General features: G+C 36.8%; 1 protein-coding gene across 7 annotated transcripts in view; it reads right to left on the reverse strand.

Moving 5' to 3' along the window:
- Positions 1–322: 322 nt before the first annotated feature.
- Positions 323–16080, reverse strand: part of LOC110464549 (NAD kinase-like) — a 75404-nt gene continuing 59646 nt past the window's right edge. For all 7 annotated transcript variants that reach the window (XM_021519816.1, XM_021519815.1, XM_021519817.1 and 4 more), the window contains 9 exons: positions 9932–10061; positions 9438–9546; positions 8743–8828; positions 7620–7722; positions 7159–7268; positions 6333–6432; positions 5831–5988; positions 5277–5359; positions 323–4237 (listed from right to left, as the gene is read on the reverse strand). In XM_021519816.1, coding sequence (XP_021375491.1) covers positions 4063–4237; positions 5277–5359; positions 5831–5988; positions 6333–6432; positions 7159–7268; positions 7620–7722; positions 8743–8828; positions 9438–9546; positions 9932–10061 — 1054 coding nt within the window. In that variant the 3' untranslated portion in view covers positions 323–4062. The remainder of the gene's footprint in view (positions 4238–5276; positions 5360–5830; positions 5989–6332; positions 6433–7158; positions 7269–7619; positions 7723–8742; positions 8829–9437; positions 9547–9931; positions 10062–16080) is intronic.

Consider the following 16080-nt stretch of genomic DNA (forward strand, 5'->3'; position numbering starts at 1 on the left):
AAAAAATAGTATTTTTTTCATTAAAAAATAGGAGGTAGGGGTAACTAAAATCGACTTTCTGAGTTAAAAGAATAAGATTAAGAAATTTTACTTCCATAATTTAAAAGAAAATAATATTTTCATAAATTCCACAAACATTCATACATATCTGATAACACACTTGGAAGAAATTGTATGAATTTGTTCTGCAAATGGTCAAAACCCCAAAAATCACCTAAAATCACATGTTGTGTTAAATTGGTATCTTTGACCGATCACACCACAAAAACGAACACACCGACATATAGTTTTTTTGCATTTTCTACTATGCCATTAACTCCTTTTTCCAAAAATTCATATAAGAAAAACAAATTAATACAGGAAAATTTTGACTTCTCAGAGGTGTACATCCTTAAAACTTACACAAATCAATTGATTAAGGATCCTTTTCTATCTTTCTCCGACATTTATCAAGTTGATTACCAGTAGTACGTACTTCGCTTTTTCCACTTGACTTGCTAATAACCTCTCTGAATCAAATTTGTTAATGGATAGACTAAGTTGCATTGGGATCTCGATACATCTGTGATGGCTAGGTGGTCTTACTATGTTGTGATGGGGTGATGGTGAACTTTCTTAATAAAAGTACTAACATATCGTCAACAATGTCTTATTACACTTATCTCTACAATAAAATAAAACCATGGTTAGTATTTTATAAATGCACTGGGGTCAAAAATATCTACACTTTTGGGTTTTAATTATAAACCTTCTCAACACAATAGTATTTCATGTTAGAAAGTTTTACATAATATTGGTGCATTTATATATTTCTCAGCTTGAGACAGTCCTATACTACTTACATTACTTATAGTGTTATAATTTGCCAGTGCTGTAGGTAACGGTGCAGTGTACATAATCATGTAGATATACAAAATTGGGACAGCAAATAGAGTTGATCATCGATAAGATTTTCAAGTATTGCAGCTATTTTTCCATTCACACGATTTACTTAAGTGTTGTATAGAAAAACCTGAAGAAAATTCTACAAATGTCACCATGCTGTTGTGTGAATACATCAAAGTCACATCCTTTTGTTTATGAACTCATGTTTATGACAGAATGATTTCATCGATAATGTAAGTGTAATAATGAGATGTTTTTTAATAACATTAGATATCACCAGATTCTCTTACCATATTTATCCTCCAATAAACCGTCGGGTCAACACAATCTTTGTCTCAAAGTAGGGAGTGGGCTTATAACAGGACAAAGAAACAGCATTGGTGGGCATTTTTTCCTCACCTGCAATATCTGGGTGGGCTTATTGCAGGATAAATATGGTATCGTGTCACAAATAGCAAACATGGTAGAATTTCATTTCAGGCACTTTTGGTTTTTCTTTGCAATATTCTCAGAAATTTTTGATCCGCTGATAAGAGGATTTTAAATTTGCTTCCGTTTTGTATGCAATTATGAATCTTGTTACAATTTTTCCTCTTGCAAGCTAAAATAAATAATTATGACTTGTTTCGAAAATCTTGTACTAGATACATATGTTGTAAAAGTCATTTAATCTTTGATATGGTGGATATGGATAAGTGAAGAAACACTAATCTTCCTCTAAAACAACAAATATTTACAGGATTGTCATCTAATGGTTATACCTTCACTGTATCCCTCAGAACATCAGTCTACTGTGACAAACTGCTAAAGGTACATGTACATGTCATTAAACTTTCACACTTTTCATAAATTTACTTCCACACATTTAGAATTAAAAATTTAACCTACGCACACCAAGAAGGATTTGATTTGAATTGACACTGTTTTTTACCATTTTGGGGATTTGTGTGATTTTGAACACCCTAGTTGGCAATTTATGTTTATCATTATTTTGAAGCAAATGAGATATACCGGTGTTAGTTACACAAATAAAAACAGTTCATATACATATGTATATAGTAAACTATTCAGTGTGATAACATACTCACAGCAAAGGTAATGCCCATCCTTTAAAAAAACTACTTCTCTAAAATGCAAGCTGGTATAGAAACATCACACATAACAAATACAGGTATTGAATTAAATTTACATTTAATAATTGTTTATCTTATACTTAATGTATTTTTTGGGTATAATTACCTCAGTAAATGTCTTCATGTATACAGTATTTCTTTCCATACAATGAATACAATTTTTCTTTGCAAAAGCATTCATTATCTTTTTCTGATAAGTCCTTCATTGAATTTCTGTACATAACGTATTTATCCTGTTATAAGTCCAGGGTACCATCACATAATATCTGACAGGGGGAGGGGCGGATGGGTCCTATTATAGGACAATGGTACCATCACATAGTCTCTGACAGGGGAAGGGGCAGGTGGGTGCTAATATAGGACAATGGTACCATCACATAATCTCTGACAGGGGGAGGGGCGGGTGGGTCCTATGATAGGTCAATGGTACCATCACATAATCTCTGACAGGGGAAGGGGCAGGTGGGTGCTAATATAGGACAATAAGTTACCATCACATAGTCTCTGACAGGGTAAGGGGCGGATGGGTCCTATTATAGGACAATGGTACCATCACATAATCTCTGACAGGGGAAGGGGCGGGTGGGTGCTAATATAGGACCATTAGTTACCATCACATAGTCTCTGACAGGGTAAGGGGCGGGTGGGTCCTATTATAGGACAATGGTACCATCACATAATCGCTGACAGGGGAAGGGGCGGGTGGGTCCTAATATAGGAAAATGGTACCATCACATAGTCCCTGACAGGGGAAGGGGTGGTGGGTCCTATTATAGGACAACGGTACCATCAAATAATCTCTGACAGGGAAGGGGTGTGGTGGGTCCTATTATAGGACAATGAAACAATTTTTTTTGGCAGTATGCAATATATATTTGTGGGCTTATTACCAGGCATGGGCTTATTGCAGGATAAATACGGTAACACAACACAGTTTACAATCTACAAAGGATCTTAAATACAAGTTTTGTATTTTAAGGGAGATTTATGAAGAAAGTACATAACTGCTTAATTCAGAGGGGTTCTACTATCAGACTATTAAGGCAGTATACAAATATTGGTGACCAAAACCCATTCTCTTACCATCTACAACTCATAATTATTGCCTTCCTGTCACCATATCCATTGTGGTTTTCGTAACTTCTTGATGATTGTTGTAACATCAGGTAACACACAATACAATGATATGAATGTATTCACTGCTGTAGTACAGACTAATTGCCGGGGGTACATTCTCACGATCTTCAGGCCAAACACCTTCTCCAAGAGGCAACTGTTGAACAGTACAGGGATGAGCACCGCCATTGGTGTAAATTCTGTATACTTAGAAACTTTTCCCCAGACAAACTTTCGCCCTTCGCCTACGAAATGCATCTTCACCCAGTGTTAATTTCACCCTTAACATGTTGTTTCTCCGTATAGTATGTTGTGTATCTATTTTGAATGTGGTAAATTCGCCATCATTACTGAGGACAAGAAAGGTGAAAAGTTAAATTGCGTTGAAAATTTTCTGGTACACAGTAGCTCATTTAGGGCACTGACATGTCATCTAGCATCCTGGAGTGGGCCTGTGATGGAAACCTCAGGGGAATGAAACACAGGCAACTGAGATGTGAAGGTAAATCGTTGGGAATCTCAAAAACAGATGAATGATTCTGGAGAAGTGCCCCAGAGCAGCAGCATCATTGAAGCCTTGTCATCACCTCAAGTGCCAGACAGCACAGAGCTGACCGAAGTAAAGAAGTAGTCAACACATGACAGATTAGAAGTTAAGTGATATAAATGTTTCCAGCTTGGCACATATTGTTAGGTAAGGTCTGAAAAGTAATCTCCAGTTGATGCTGTGCCTAGCTATGATTGAACTTTGACATCAGAGTATTTGATTTGAACTGATGACGGATGTGTAAGTCTGAGAGGCTGTTAGGTTTAGCACCAATATATCAAAAGTTATTGCCAAGAATGTGTTGATTGGTCAATGATTGGTCAAAATTCAGGGTTGACTAAAGGTTAAAAGGTCAACCCATGGTCAGAGGTCAATGGAATGCTAATTACTGAGGTCCATAGAGTCTAGACTGGTTACACTCGGAGTGGAGGCGAGAGGTTTCTGTGGTTTGCGGACATTCCAGTGTAAACATTCTGCTAAACTATCAAACCAATCATCCATTTGATCTTTAAAACACACGGAGGGTACTGGATATTGAGCTGTTGTGATGATCACACTGTAAAGAAAAGGACAAAATTATTGTTTTTACTTAATTTTTTAACATATTTAAATACAAGTCTTCCAAAGAATAAATGCCATAACTTTATGTCTATAGTTAAGGTCATGATTTGTACCAGAATTATCTCCCCTTATATTTTAAATTGGCATGCTGCATGTGTACCTTTTGAAAACTAGAAAATGTCAGTAAGATATAAATGCCCCCGCTGCCATGTGAAATTAGTTTCAGTTTGTTTTTTCTGTATGTTATTACCATCCTGAAACACAAGAATGTCAGAGGTATACCCATATTTGGCCTTTATATAAAGTTTGACTAAAATCCGTGAAAGAATGAAGTTGTTAAGTGTTTAAATTGAATCAGTTGATGATTTTCTATATATAGCAACAGTGACCTTGGCCTTGACCTTGGAACCCTGAAACACAACAATGTCTGACGTATACTCATACTTGACCTTTGTATAAAGTTTGACCAAAATCTGTCAAAGAATGAAGTTGCTAAGTGTTTACATTGAATCGGGATGGGACGGGATGGGACGGGACAGGACGGGACAGGACGGGACGGACATGGCCAACACTATATGCTCCCCCATTTCTAATTGATTCCACACACCTTAGATTAACACAATCTGTCATTTTTTAAGAGTCCAACTCTGGATTTCTAAGCTTAAATTTTAATTGGCTGATAATTGGGTTATTTCTTTTATTTCTTATTTGCCTACAATGCAAATAATAAACCCACCTGTCCTCCTGGGTGTACTCATGTACTAAAAGCCTAGAGAGTAAAACTCACCTGTCCTCCTGGGTGTACTCATGTACCTAAAGCCTAGAGAGTAAAACTCACCTGTCCTCCTGGGTGTATTCATGTACTAAAAGCCTAGAGAGTAAAACTCACCTGTCCTCCTGGGTGTACTCATGTACTTAAAGCCTAGAGAGTAAAACTCACCTGTCCTCCTGGGTGTAATCATGTACTAAAAGCCTAGAGAGTAAAACCCACCTGTCCCCCTGGGTGTACTAAAAGCCTAGAGAGTAAAACTCACCTGTCCCCCTGGGTAATCTCCTGGCGATCCCGCCCATCAAATGATGCTGATGCCGGATTCCGTGAATCAGGAGCCACGCTCACCTGTATACATAGGCAAAGACAGTAAAGGTTAATAGGGAGTATTGTTTTCTACACAAGAATCATACTCACACATTTATCAATATCATCCTTAAGAATATTAAATGTTAATACAGAAGAGAGCTGTTACAGGGTAACATGTGTTGGTTGAACCTGTGGCCAACTTTTCTGTTCTTAATTGACAGACTTTCAGGTTGTAAATTATAAAGTATAATACACAAGGAAAATCTAGTTATAGGCATTGAGTTTTTAGAATATGCATGCTTTTATTTACACTCGCTCAAGATGTTATAAATAGGAGTGAAGTGTCCCCACCTTAATCTCCACCCTTAATGCACCAAGATTTGTCAAAATACAAGTGAAGTCGCCACTTCTGTGTACATGACTGGTTTAAATAGAGATGTGCCCAGAAATAAATTAATACCCCTGTAAGCAAATCATTAAGCAAATCAAATACAAGTGTTGTGTGCTCACCTTAATTTCCACCCCTGCGGGCACTACGATTGGTCGAAAGGACAAGGAATGTGGACAGATAGGTGTAATAACGATGGCGGGAACACTGGGGTGAACCATAGAGGCTCCAGCAGCCATGGCGTATGCAGTACTTCCTGTAGGTGTGGAGATGATGATTCCTAAAATGAAGAAATGTCGCAATATTGAAACCATGTCAAGGTCACCGATGTAGAAATATATTGAACCAAGGTCAAGGTCCCCTACGTAGGAATGTCACATAACGGAAACAGGTCAATTCAGATCATTGGTTTATTTGTCGTAATGGGTATTAGGTACACAAAAATCTGATTTTGAAATGTAAATAAAATGCTCAAATACATCAAAGCAAACAAATATCTATGTTAACCAAAGATTTTCAGTTTAAAGTTCAATTTTGTCTATACAAATTTCCAAATATTTTACCTGGTAGTCAGTCTCAGATTACTTTTTAACCCTAGTAACCTTTTATTTCCTCGGGACTTACCGTCACCCTGTGCTGTAGTGACGAGGCGACCTTCCACATAGAGGTCAAGGTTGGTGAGATATGATGACTGCCCCCGGTCTATTACCACTTCATTAAAAACCTGTCCAGAGAAGAAATACAACAAATTTAAGTTTTGTTAAACTTACTTAAAACAAAAAATTTCAATTTTTTTATTTATAATTTTTTTTTATATTTTTTTTAAAAAAAGTGTAATTCAAGTTAAGTATATATATATAGACTGCTGCTCCTGCTATGTCATGGTGTGGTGTCTGTCTTCTTTTTTTTGAATTGTTTCATTTAAAGGACTAATTGCATACAACAGCTGAACAGATTTCGACAAGGTTTGGTATGAAGCATTTCTTGATGAAAGGGGAATCAATGTTATTTAAACAAAAGATGTGTCTGGCTGGGTATAGATGGGGCAGGCCAAATAGCCAAAATAAAAAATAAATATTTAAAAGCCTACTCCTTCAGTAAGGCTGAAGTGATTTTAACATGATTTGATATGGGGCTTTATGGTTTGCTATGGGGACCCTTCCCCACTCAGTAAAGGGGTGGGGTCAAAAGGGGAAATACCCAGAAAGGGTTAGAATTAAAGGGATAAAGCTTATTCATTTAGTATGGATAAAGAGATTTTAATCTGATTTGTTTAAAAGGAGAAGGGGAATCAACGCCATATTAACAAAAAGTGTACCCTACATGTGGGCGAATCGATGCAGCCTGATAAGGTAAATAGCAGAAAATATTCAAAATGTAATCTGTACGTATAGGGAAAGGGATTTGTACGAATCAAATGACAGATAACTGTTGCATAGAGGCGACCTACCAGTATTCGTGCTCCTACTTTGGTTGGTATGGAAGTTTTGCTAGGTGAACCGCCATCCCTCTTGCTAACTATACACTTGAGGCGATATCTCAGTAGTAAACTGGCATTTCCTGAAACAACACAATTTATAAACTGTAATCAAGTAATCCTTAAACAAATCTACAATCGTTTTTTAAAAGAAAATATTTTGATTAACTATATAGCATTTTATCAACTGTACAGGAAACTAAACCAGATAATATTCATAAAAGTAGTTTATTGTCTTTGAAAGAGTTGTCTCCCTTCATTCACACCATCATAAGTTTACATAGAAACTTGGTTATATTTTTAGCAATACCACCCTGACATTAATTAACTCATTCATCACTGAAATTCCTTAATGAACTATTCAATCCTTTGAATTGGAAGAGTTCAAATGTGTCTTTAGGGGTGAATGAGTTAAATGTTGTAGGAGAACTTACCTTCTAACACACCAGTGACTTGTTCCTTGAAGTTATTGAAGTGGAATGGAGTTAGAAATCCCAAGGAACCAAGGTTGAATGCCATCACTGGTGGCACACTCATCTGGAATCACAAACAAAGTCTTCCTGTATTTACAATTTAGAACTAGGTGCAATGGAGAAAGATCCCTCCAGTACTTTCGGAGAAATGGTGCATACAAGAACTAAGAACAGACAGATGTCGGACCATGGATGAAGGGTGATTTGAACAGCCCAGCCCAGCATCTGGTGATGATGGTTAACAACTAAATAAAGGAGATATACTTTAATACCTAACACTGATGACAATCGTTTTTGCATCCAAAGGATGCAAAGAGGTTTAAGATAGAACTCTACCAAGGTACCACTAGCACAGCTCACTTTGCAAGCCAAGACATATAGGTATACCAAATCTGGTTATTCCGAGTGAATTGGTCTACATTGTAATATGAGAAACATCAACACATACTTGCTAACTCTCCCTATTTTGGACCCTAAAATTGAGCATTTTCAACAGGTGAATTTGCTGAACTATTCCTATTTTCTAACATCTGTTGGTTTCATCTGAAAGAACAGTTCCAAAGATGTCATATAAAAGTGTTAGTTTTCCCCTAGGGTGTACATTCACACACTGAATACATGTATATGATTATAATTCTGAGCACACATAATCTTCCAATGGAAATTTCAAGACGTTGGCAAATATGTCAACAAACGGGCAATAACTAGTAAGAAACACTTGTAATGTGAGTGGTAGTCCTATATTAATTAACCCATCACCCCTAAAGTAACATTTGAACCTTACCAACTCAAAACTGAAAAAGTCTATTTACAATAAATAGGGGTGAATGAGTTAATCTCGTAGGACTGTCTCATTTGGTAGTAGTATTTCTCCAGAAGCTGTATAGAATACAATCCCTCAAATAAGGGTTGATTACAAAGTCTCTACCTTTATGTGATCCATCGTTATTTAAACAGTGTACACAATTGTCAGCATGATACACTCCTACACCTTACATAAAACCTGTTTTATAATTAGTTTGGTGTCCCAGCTTGTCACCGTTATTATCTGTTTTACAGTAACTACCTGGATATCGGTACTTACCTGGAATAACGATGACGCGTACAGCAGTGTACCATCCCCTCCCAGACAAATGATAAAGTCCACCTTGTTTGTCAGATCATCCTTTTCTGAAACGTTAACAAAAACAACTTTCTTCTGTTATCTTCAATAAGTCTCATCAGTTTGGAAATATGTTACATCAATGTTTTACTATTTACACAGCCAATGTACGTATTAAACGTGTCATGAATGTCACAGCTTGACAAAGTTGAAGATCTAGAACTGATCTTCAACATACCTCCGTTGAAGATCTAAAACTGATCTGTATCTACACCTCCGTTGAAGATCTAAATATAAAACTGATCTGTATACATACCTCCGTTGAAGATCTAAAACTGATCTGTATATATACCTCCGTTAAAGATCTAAAACTGAACTGTATGTATACCTCCGTTGAAGATCTAAAACTGATCTGTATATATACCTCCATTGCAGATCTAAAACTGATCTGTATACATCCCTCCGTTGAAGATCTAAAACTGATCTGTATATATTCCTCCGTTGAAGTTCTAATACTGATCTGTATGTATACCTCCGTTGAAGATCTAAAACTGATCTGTATACATACCTCCGTTGAAGATCTGAAGCTTATTCTGTATATATACCCCCGTTGAAGATCTAAAACTGATCTGTATATATACCTCCATTGCAGATCTAAAACTGATCTGTATACATACCTCCGTTGAAGATCTGAAGCTTATTCTGTATTTCCTTGAACTTGTCATCCACCTTAAGTATGGAATCTTCTAAAACAGACGATTCGCAGTACACCAGCATGTTCTTTACCTGGAAATGAACAAACATTGTAAAATTTGACCAAATCTTCGAAACCTTCACACAATATCTAAATATGATATCAGTATTTGGCGATGGTCAGTACATTCCAACCTGCTCATGTGGCACCTTCATTATATAGGAACTCTTTGAGGTGGAGATATAGTATGTTCAATTTAGATATAATTTTAAAATGGTTTCTGTGAAATTACTTCTTCATCAAATGCATGGCAGAGTATCCATTGACATTTCTAGATCTGACAATATGATCAAGGTTAATAATAGACAATAACTAAGTCACTGTTTAGTATTCTATCTAGCCATCAACTAAATTAGTCAAATGGAATATCTGCATGCACTGTTAAGTGTGTTACCAGAACAAAACAAAGGGGGTTACCTTGACAAGCCATTGGACAAGGTTAAGGAAGGCTGTCAGGGCACCATCGTCAAACAGCTTCTTCACTACAAGGACCGTCAGTGGAGGTTTGTTCCAGGTCAGCTTCTGGTTACGAGGGTCTGGTATTGTCCTGGAAACCATTGGTATCACAATCATGATTACGTATAATTAATTTGTATATAATGAATTCATACATAAGTTAATGGAAATGAAATAAACACTGCCAGAACAGAATTCAAACCCTGGACATGTAAACGCTCTAACCAATTGAGTTACCTGGTCATTAGCAATCAGCCCAGTCTAGTTCCTCTACACATATACACACCCTAATAGGTACACAGCTCAAGGTCATGTTGTATGTAAAGAACCTGAAAAGTTCACAGTTCAAGTTCATGTTGTATGTATAGAACCTGAAAAGTTCACAGTTCAAGGTCATGATGTATGCATACACCCTGATAGGGACACAGTTCAAGGTCATGATGTATGTACACACCCTGATAGGTACATAGTTCAAGGTAATGTTGTATGTACACACCCTGATAGGTACACAGTTCAAGGTCATGTTGTATGTACACACCCTGATATAGGTATACAGTTCAAGGTCATGTTGTATGTACATACCCTGATAGGTACATAGTTCAATGTAATGTTGTATGTATACACCCTGATAGGTACAGAGTTCAAGGTTATGTTGTATGTACACACCCTGATAGGTACAGAGTTCAAGGTCATGTTGTATGTACACACCCTGATAGGTACATAGTTCAAGGTAATGTTGTATGTACACACCCTGATAGGTACAGAATTCAAGGTCATGTTGTATGTACACACCCTGATAGGTACACAGTTCAATGTCATGTTGTATGTACACACCTGAGAGGTACACAGTTCAAGGTCATGATGTATGTACACAGTTCAAGGTCATGATGTATGTACACAGTTCAAGGTAAAGAAGTATGTACACAGTTCAAGGTCATGATGTATGTACACCCCCTGATAGGTACACAGTTCAATGTCATGTTGTATGTAAACACCTGAGAGGTACACAGTTCAAGGTCATGATGTATGTTCACAGTTCAAGGTCATGATGTATGTACACACCCTGATAGGTACACAGTTCAAGGTCATGATGTATGTACACACCCTGATATGTACAGAGTTCAAGGTCATGATGTATGTACACACCCTGATAGGGACACAGTTCAATGTCATGTTGTATGTACACATCCTGATAGGTACACAGTTCAAGGTCATGATGTATGTACACAGTTCAAGGTCATGTTGTATGTACACACCCTGATAGGTACAGAGTTCAGGGTTATGTTGTATGTACACACCCTGATAGGTACACAGTTCAATGTCATGTTGTATGTACACACCCTGATAGGTACAAAGTTCAAGGTTATGTTGTATGTACACACCCTGATAGGTACAGAGTTCAAGGTCATGTTATATGTACACACCCTGATATGTACACAGTTCAATGTCATGTTGTAACACACCAAAACAGACACACAGTTAAAAGTCATAGAGCTAGCATACTTATTATGAACTAAAGATTTAACACTATTAAGTGCACAAAACATGTTTCTGTTTCACATAGTACATGTATGCAAGTGGCAATTGTAGTCATGTAACAGAAATTCATATACATGTACCTTTAACAGACAGGTATGTATTCAGTAGGAATCAAACCCAAGACTAGCAGTGCTTTAAAGGATTGTTTAGAATTTACAGGGAATATTGGGTCTGTAACAAATAAGTAAGAGGATATTTTACCATTTCCCATCCCATTACTGTGACAACCCTAACCCCTACTTCCCTACCTGTAAAACCCTGCCAGTAGGATATTTTACCATTTCCCACCCCATTACTGTGACAACCCTAACCCCCCACTTCCCTACCTGTAAAACCCTGCCAGTAGGATATTTAACCATTTCCCACCCCATTACTGTGACAACCCTAACCCCTACTTCCCTACCTGTAGAACCCTGCCTGTAGGATATTTAACCATTTCCCACCCCATTACTGTGACAACCCTAACCCCCACTTCCCTACCTGTAGAACCCTGCCTGTAGGATATTTAACCATTTCCCACCCCATTACTGTGACAACCCTAACCCCTACTTCCCTACCTGTAGAACCCTGCCTGTAGGATATTTAACCATTTCCCACCCCATTACTGTGACAACCCTAACCCCCACTTCCCTACCTGTAGAACCCTGCCTGTAGGATATTTAACCATTTCCCACCCCATTACTGTGACAACCTTAACCCCCACTTCCCTACCTGTAGAACCCTGCCTGTAGGATATTTATTCACATATATTATAAGGTACCAGTCTAATCCAATCACTTTGTGCATTGCCCGTGGTGCAGGTGTACTTAGCCCAGTACGTTACTATTTAAACTGAAGGTGTTTCTCTGCAGATTGATGCATTCACAAAAAGAAAACCCACACAGAAATACATTTTTAAATCTCTTACCGCGTATGTAACTTTAGGTATAGGCTAGGGATATGTTTGCTCTACCTAAACAGTATGGCGATGTAATCAAGCTGTCCACACTTCTGTGATTGTCCGTGCTGAGATGGATTGGCTTACTCTCTTGTTAGAGTGTGTTGACATCAATATTTTAATCCCTTGGGTCACTTAGCCTTTTCTATGCATTTTAAATGGATTCTAGATGAGAACTCCTAAATTATTCACGGAAAAAAATTCTGAGGTAAATTTTATCCAGATGTTTTTGAAAAATATTATATATATATATAAGGATTAAGTGTCCTGCTTGATGGAAATAAGTTACTTGTATTTAAGCATGAGCAAACGTAAAATAAACTAATTTGGAGTTCAAACAATTTGTACATGCTCCAAAGTTTATCAACTTACAACTTCAATCAAACAGGATGTTAATCCTTCTATCAAATAACCAGAACGCTGCCCTAACCTTAACAAGTGTAATCATAGATAGGATAATTATAAAAAATAAGAACGCTGCCCTAACCCTAACAAGTATAATCATAGAGAGGATACTTATATATAACCAAAACGCTGCCCTAAACTTAACAGGTATAATTATAGATAGGATACTTATATATAACCAGAATGCTGCCCTAACCTTAACAGGTATAATTATAGATAGGATACTTATATATAACCAGAACGCTGCCCTAACCTTAACAGGTATTATTATAGATAGGATACTTATATATAACCAAAACGCTGCCCTAACCTTAACAAGTATAATCATAGATAGGATACTTACATATAACCAGAACGCTGCCCTAACCTTTACAGGTATAATCATAGATAGGATACTTACATATAACCAGAACGCTGCCCTCACCTTAACAGGTATAATCATAGATAGGATACTTATATATAACCAGAACGCTGCCCTCACCTTAACAGGTATAATCATAGACAGGATACTTATATATAACCAGAACGCAACCAAGTGGGCTTCCTCTGGTTACTCCAATGGCCTCCCACATTACAACACCCTGTGTGGTTCCATCTACCCAACAAGAGTGGTTAATATAAGCTGAGAAAACTTGTTTCAGAACTGTTGTAATTAAAGTAAAGTCAATATTTTATACATATCAATCTGTCTCCTATAAAACACATTGTCATGTGACGACACAATACATATCTCCTATGTAACATATCTCTAGTCATGATACAATACATGTCTCCTATGTAACACATGTCTAGTCATGATACAATACATGTCTCCTATGTAACACATGTCTAGTCATGATACAATACATGTCTCCTATGTAACACATGTCTAGTCATGATACAATACATGTCTCCTATGTAACACATGTCTAGTCATGATACAATACATGTCTCCTATGTAACACATGTCTAGTCATGATACAATACATGTCTCCTATGTAACACATGTCTAGTCATGATACAATACATGTCTCCTATGTAACACATGTCTAGTCATGATACAATACATGTCTCCTATGTAACACATGTCTAGTCATGATACAATACATGTCTCCTATGTAACACATGTCTAGTCATGATACAATACATGTCTCCTATGTAACACATGTCTAGTCATGATACAATACATGTCTCCTATGTAACACATGTCTAGTCATGATACAATACATGTCTCCTATGTAACACATGTCTAGTCATGATACAATACATGTCTCCTATATAACACATGTCTATAGTCATGATACAATACATGTCTCCTATGTAACACATGTCTAGTCATGATACAATACATGTCTCCTATGTAACACATGTCTGGTCATGATACAATACATGTCAATATATGCATTGAAATGACTTGAAATCTGACCCCTAGCCATGACCTTGACCTTTAAAGCACAATTCTTATGATTGTAATAGAAGGGGTCGGTTTTCAGACAGAGGAACATGCGTTAAGAAAAGATGGAAACATTGTCAAGAGGAACATTGGTAAATAGGAGAAAAGGGGCTAGGAAATGGACAGAGGAAAACAGATAAAGGGAGATAATGTGCTCAGTATTACGTTCTGAGATATAATGAACCGCACTTTTCCAGTAATCAGAGGTTTCTAAATCAGGAAGGTGTGACATTAAAGCACAAATACATTGCTACGGTGAACAGAAAGTATTGATTGAACACCAAAATAAATCCCGAACATGGGTTTCCTGCTCTGGTATGTCTAGTTAGCTGTATATAATTCATGGCTGAAACTGCTAACATCTTCCCTCTGTTACTCAGCACATATCAATATGGTAGTTAACGGTTGTGGTCACAGAAAACATATTAAATCTCTGGTCGATACTGATCTGATTTAACGAAGAGATAAGCCTTCAATTACATCACTGCTGCAACCAAATCAGTATAAATACCGGTTCTGGTTTTAGTGTGATCCCTGTCTGCTGATCTCCTTGATCACAGGTCCTATACTCGCACAGACCTGGTAATTCCATATACTGGCTGTTGTTATGTTTAAACGTATCCTGATGTGTAGAGAGTAATATTGTACATGTGAAAGATGAGGATCAACATTTGGTAAAAAAAGCAGCCCTATAATATTTACAGTATTCAGCATTTCATTTTGAACTAAAAAGCTAAACTATGTTACCTTTCAACTTTGACCGTTAACCTTTGCTATCCTGACACCTCTTTGTGTCTTGTTAAACAATTATACACATTTTTAATTCCAGTCATTAGTTTAATAGAATTTTAGTATATGGTCTTGTGGGCTTGACCTCTGTCACCAGCATCATTGTAAAAATAATTTTATAAGTTAGAGATAAACTTGCATTACACAAAGGAACTTTACCCACCCGTAACAAAGTGACATCATAACCATGACCTTTGACATTTAACCTCTTTAGCCTTCCATGTCAGGTTTATTACTTGGGTATTTTGGAACAATCACTGCCACTCTTCCTAACTTTAAAGAGTAATTTAAGTTTAAAACACTTCAACCATGTGATGGACACATACAAAAGTCAAACACTTAATTCAACTAGCCCTACTTGTTACAAAAGTCAAACACTTAATTCAACCAGCCCTACTTGTTACAAAAGTCAAACACTTAATTCAACTAGCCCTACTTGTTACAAAAGTCAAACACTTAATTCAACTAGCCCTACTTGTTACAAAAGTCAAACACTTAATTCAACTAGCCCTACTTGTTACAAAAGTCAAACACTTAATTCAACTAGCCCTACTTGTTACAAAAGTCAAACACTTAATTCAACTAGCCCTACTTGTTACAAAAGTCAAACACTTAATTCAACTAGCCCTACTTGTTACAAAAGTCAAACACTTAATTCAACTAGCCCTACTTGTTACAAAAGTCAAACACTTAATTCAACTAGCCCTACTTGTTACAAAAGTCAAACACTTAATTCAACTAGCCCTACTTGTTACAAAAGTCAAACACTTAATTCAACTAGCCCTACTTGTGACTCTTAATATGAAATATTTGTAAATTGTACATACACACTTTTCACAAGACAGTATTTTAGTATTTTAGATAAATAAAAGGCTAAGTTTGTTTTTAACACAAACAGGAATTGAAAACTCATTTTGCGAGCTTTCGAAAATGTCTGTTTCCTTTGTAAAGCAAAGAGTGTAAATGGCTGGTGTCTAGACTCTAAACCGCTGAAAACAACTATCTAAG

Source organism: Mizuhopecten yessoensis, unplaced genomic scaffold (assembly GCF_002113885.1).
Source record: "Mizuhopecten yessoensis strain PY_sf001 unplaced genomic scaffold, ASM211388v2 scaffold11009, whole genome shotgun sequence".
NCBI lineage: Eukaryota > Metazoa > Mollusca > Bivalvia > Pectinida > Pectinidae > Mizuhopecten > Mizuhopecten yessoensis.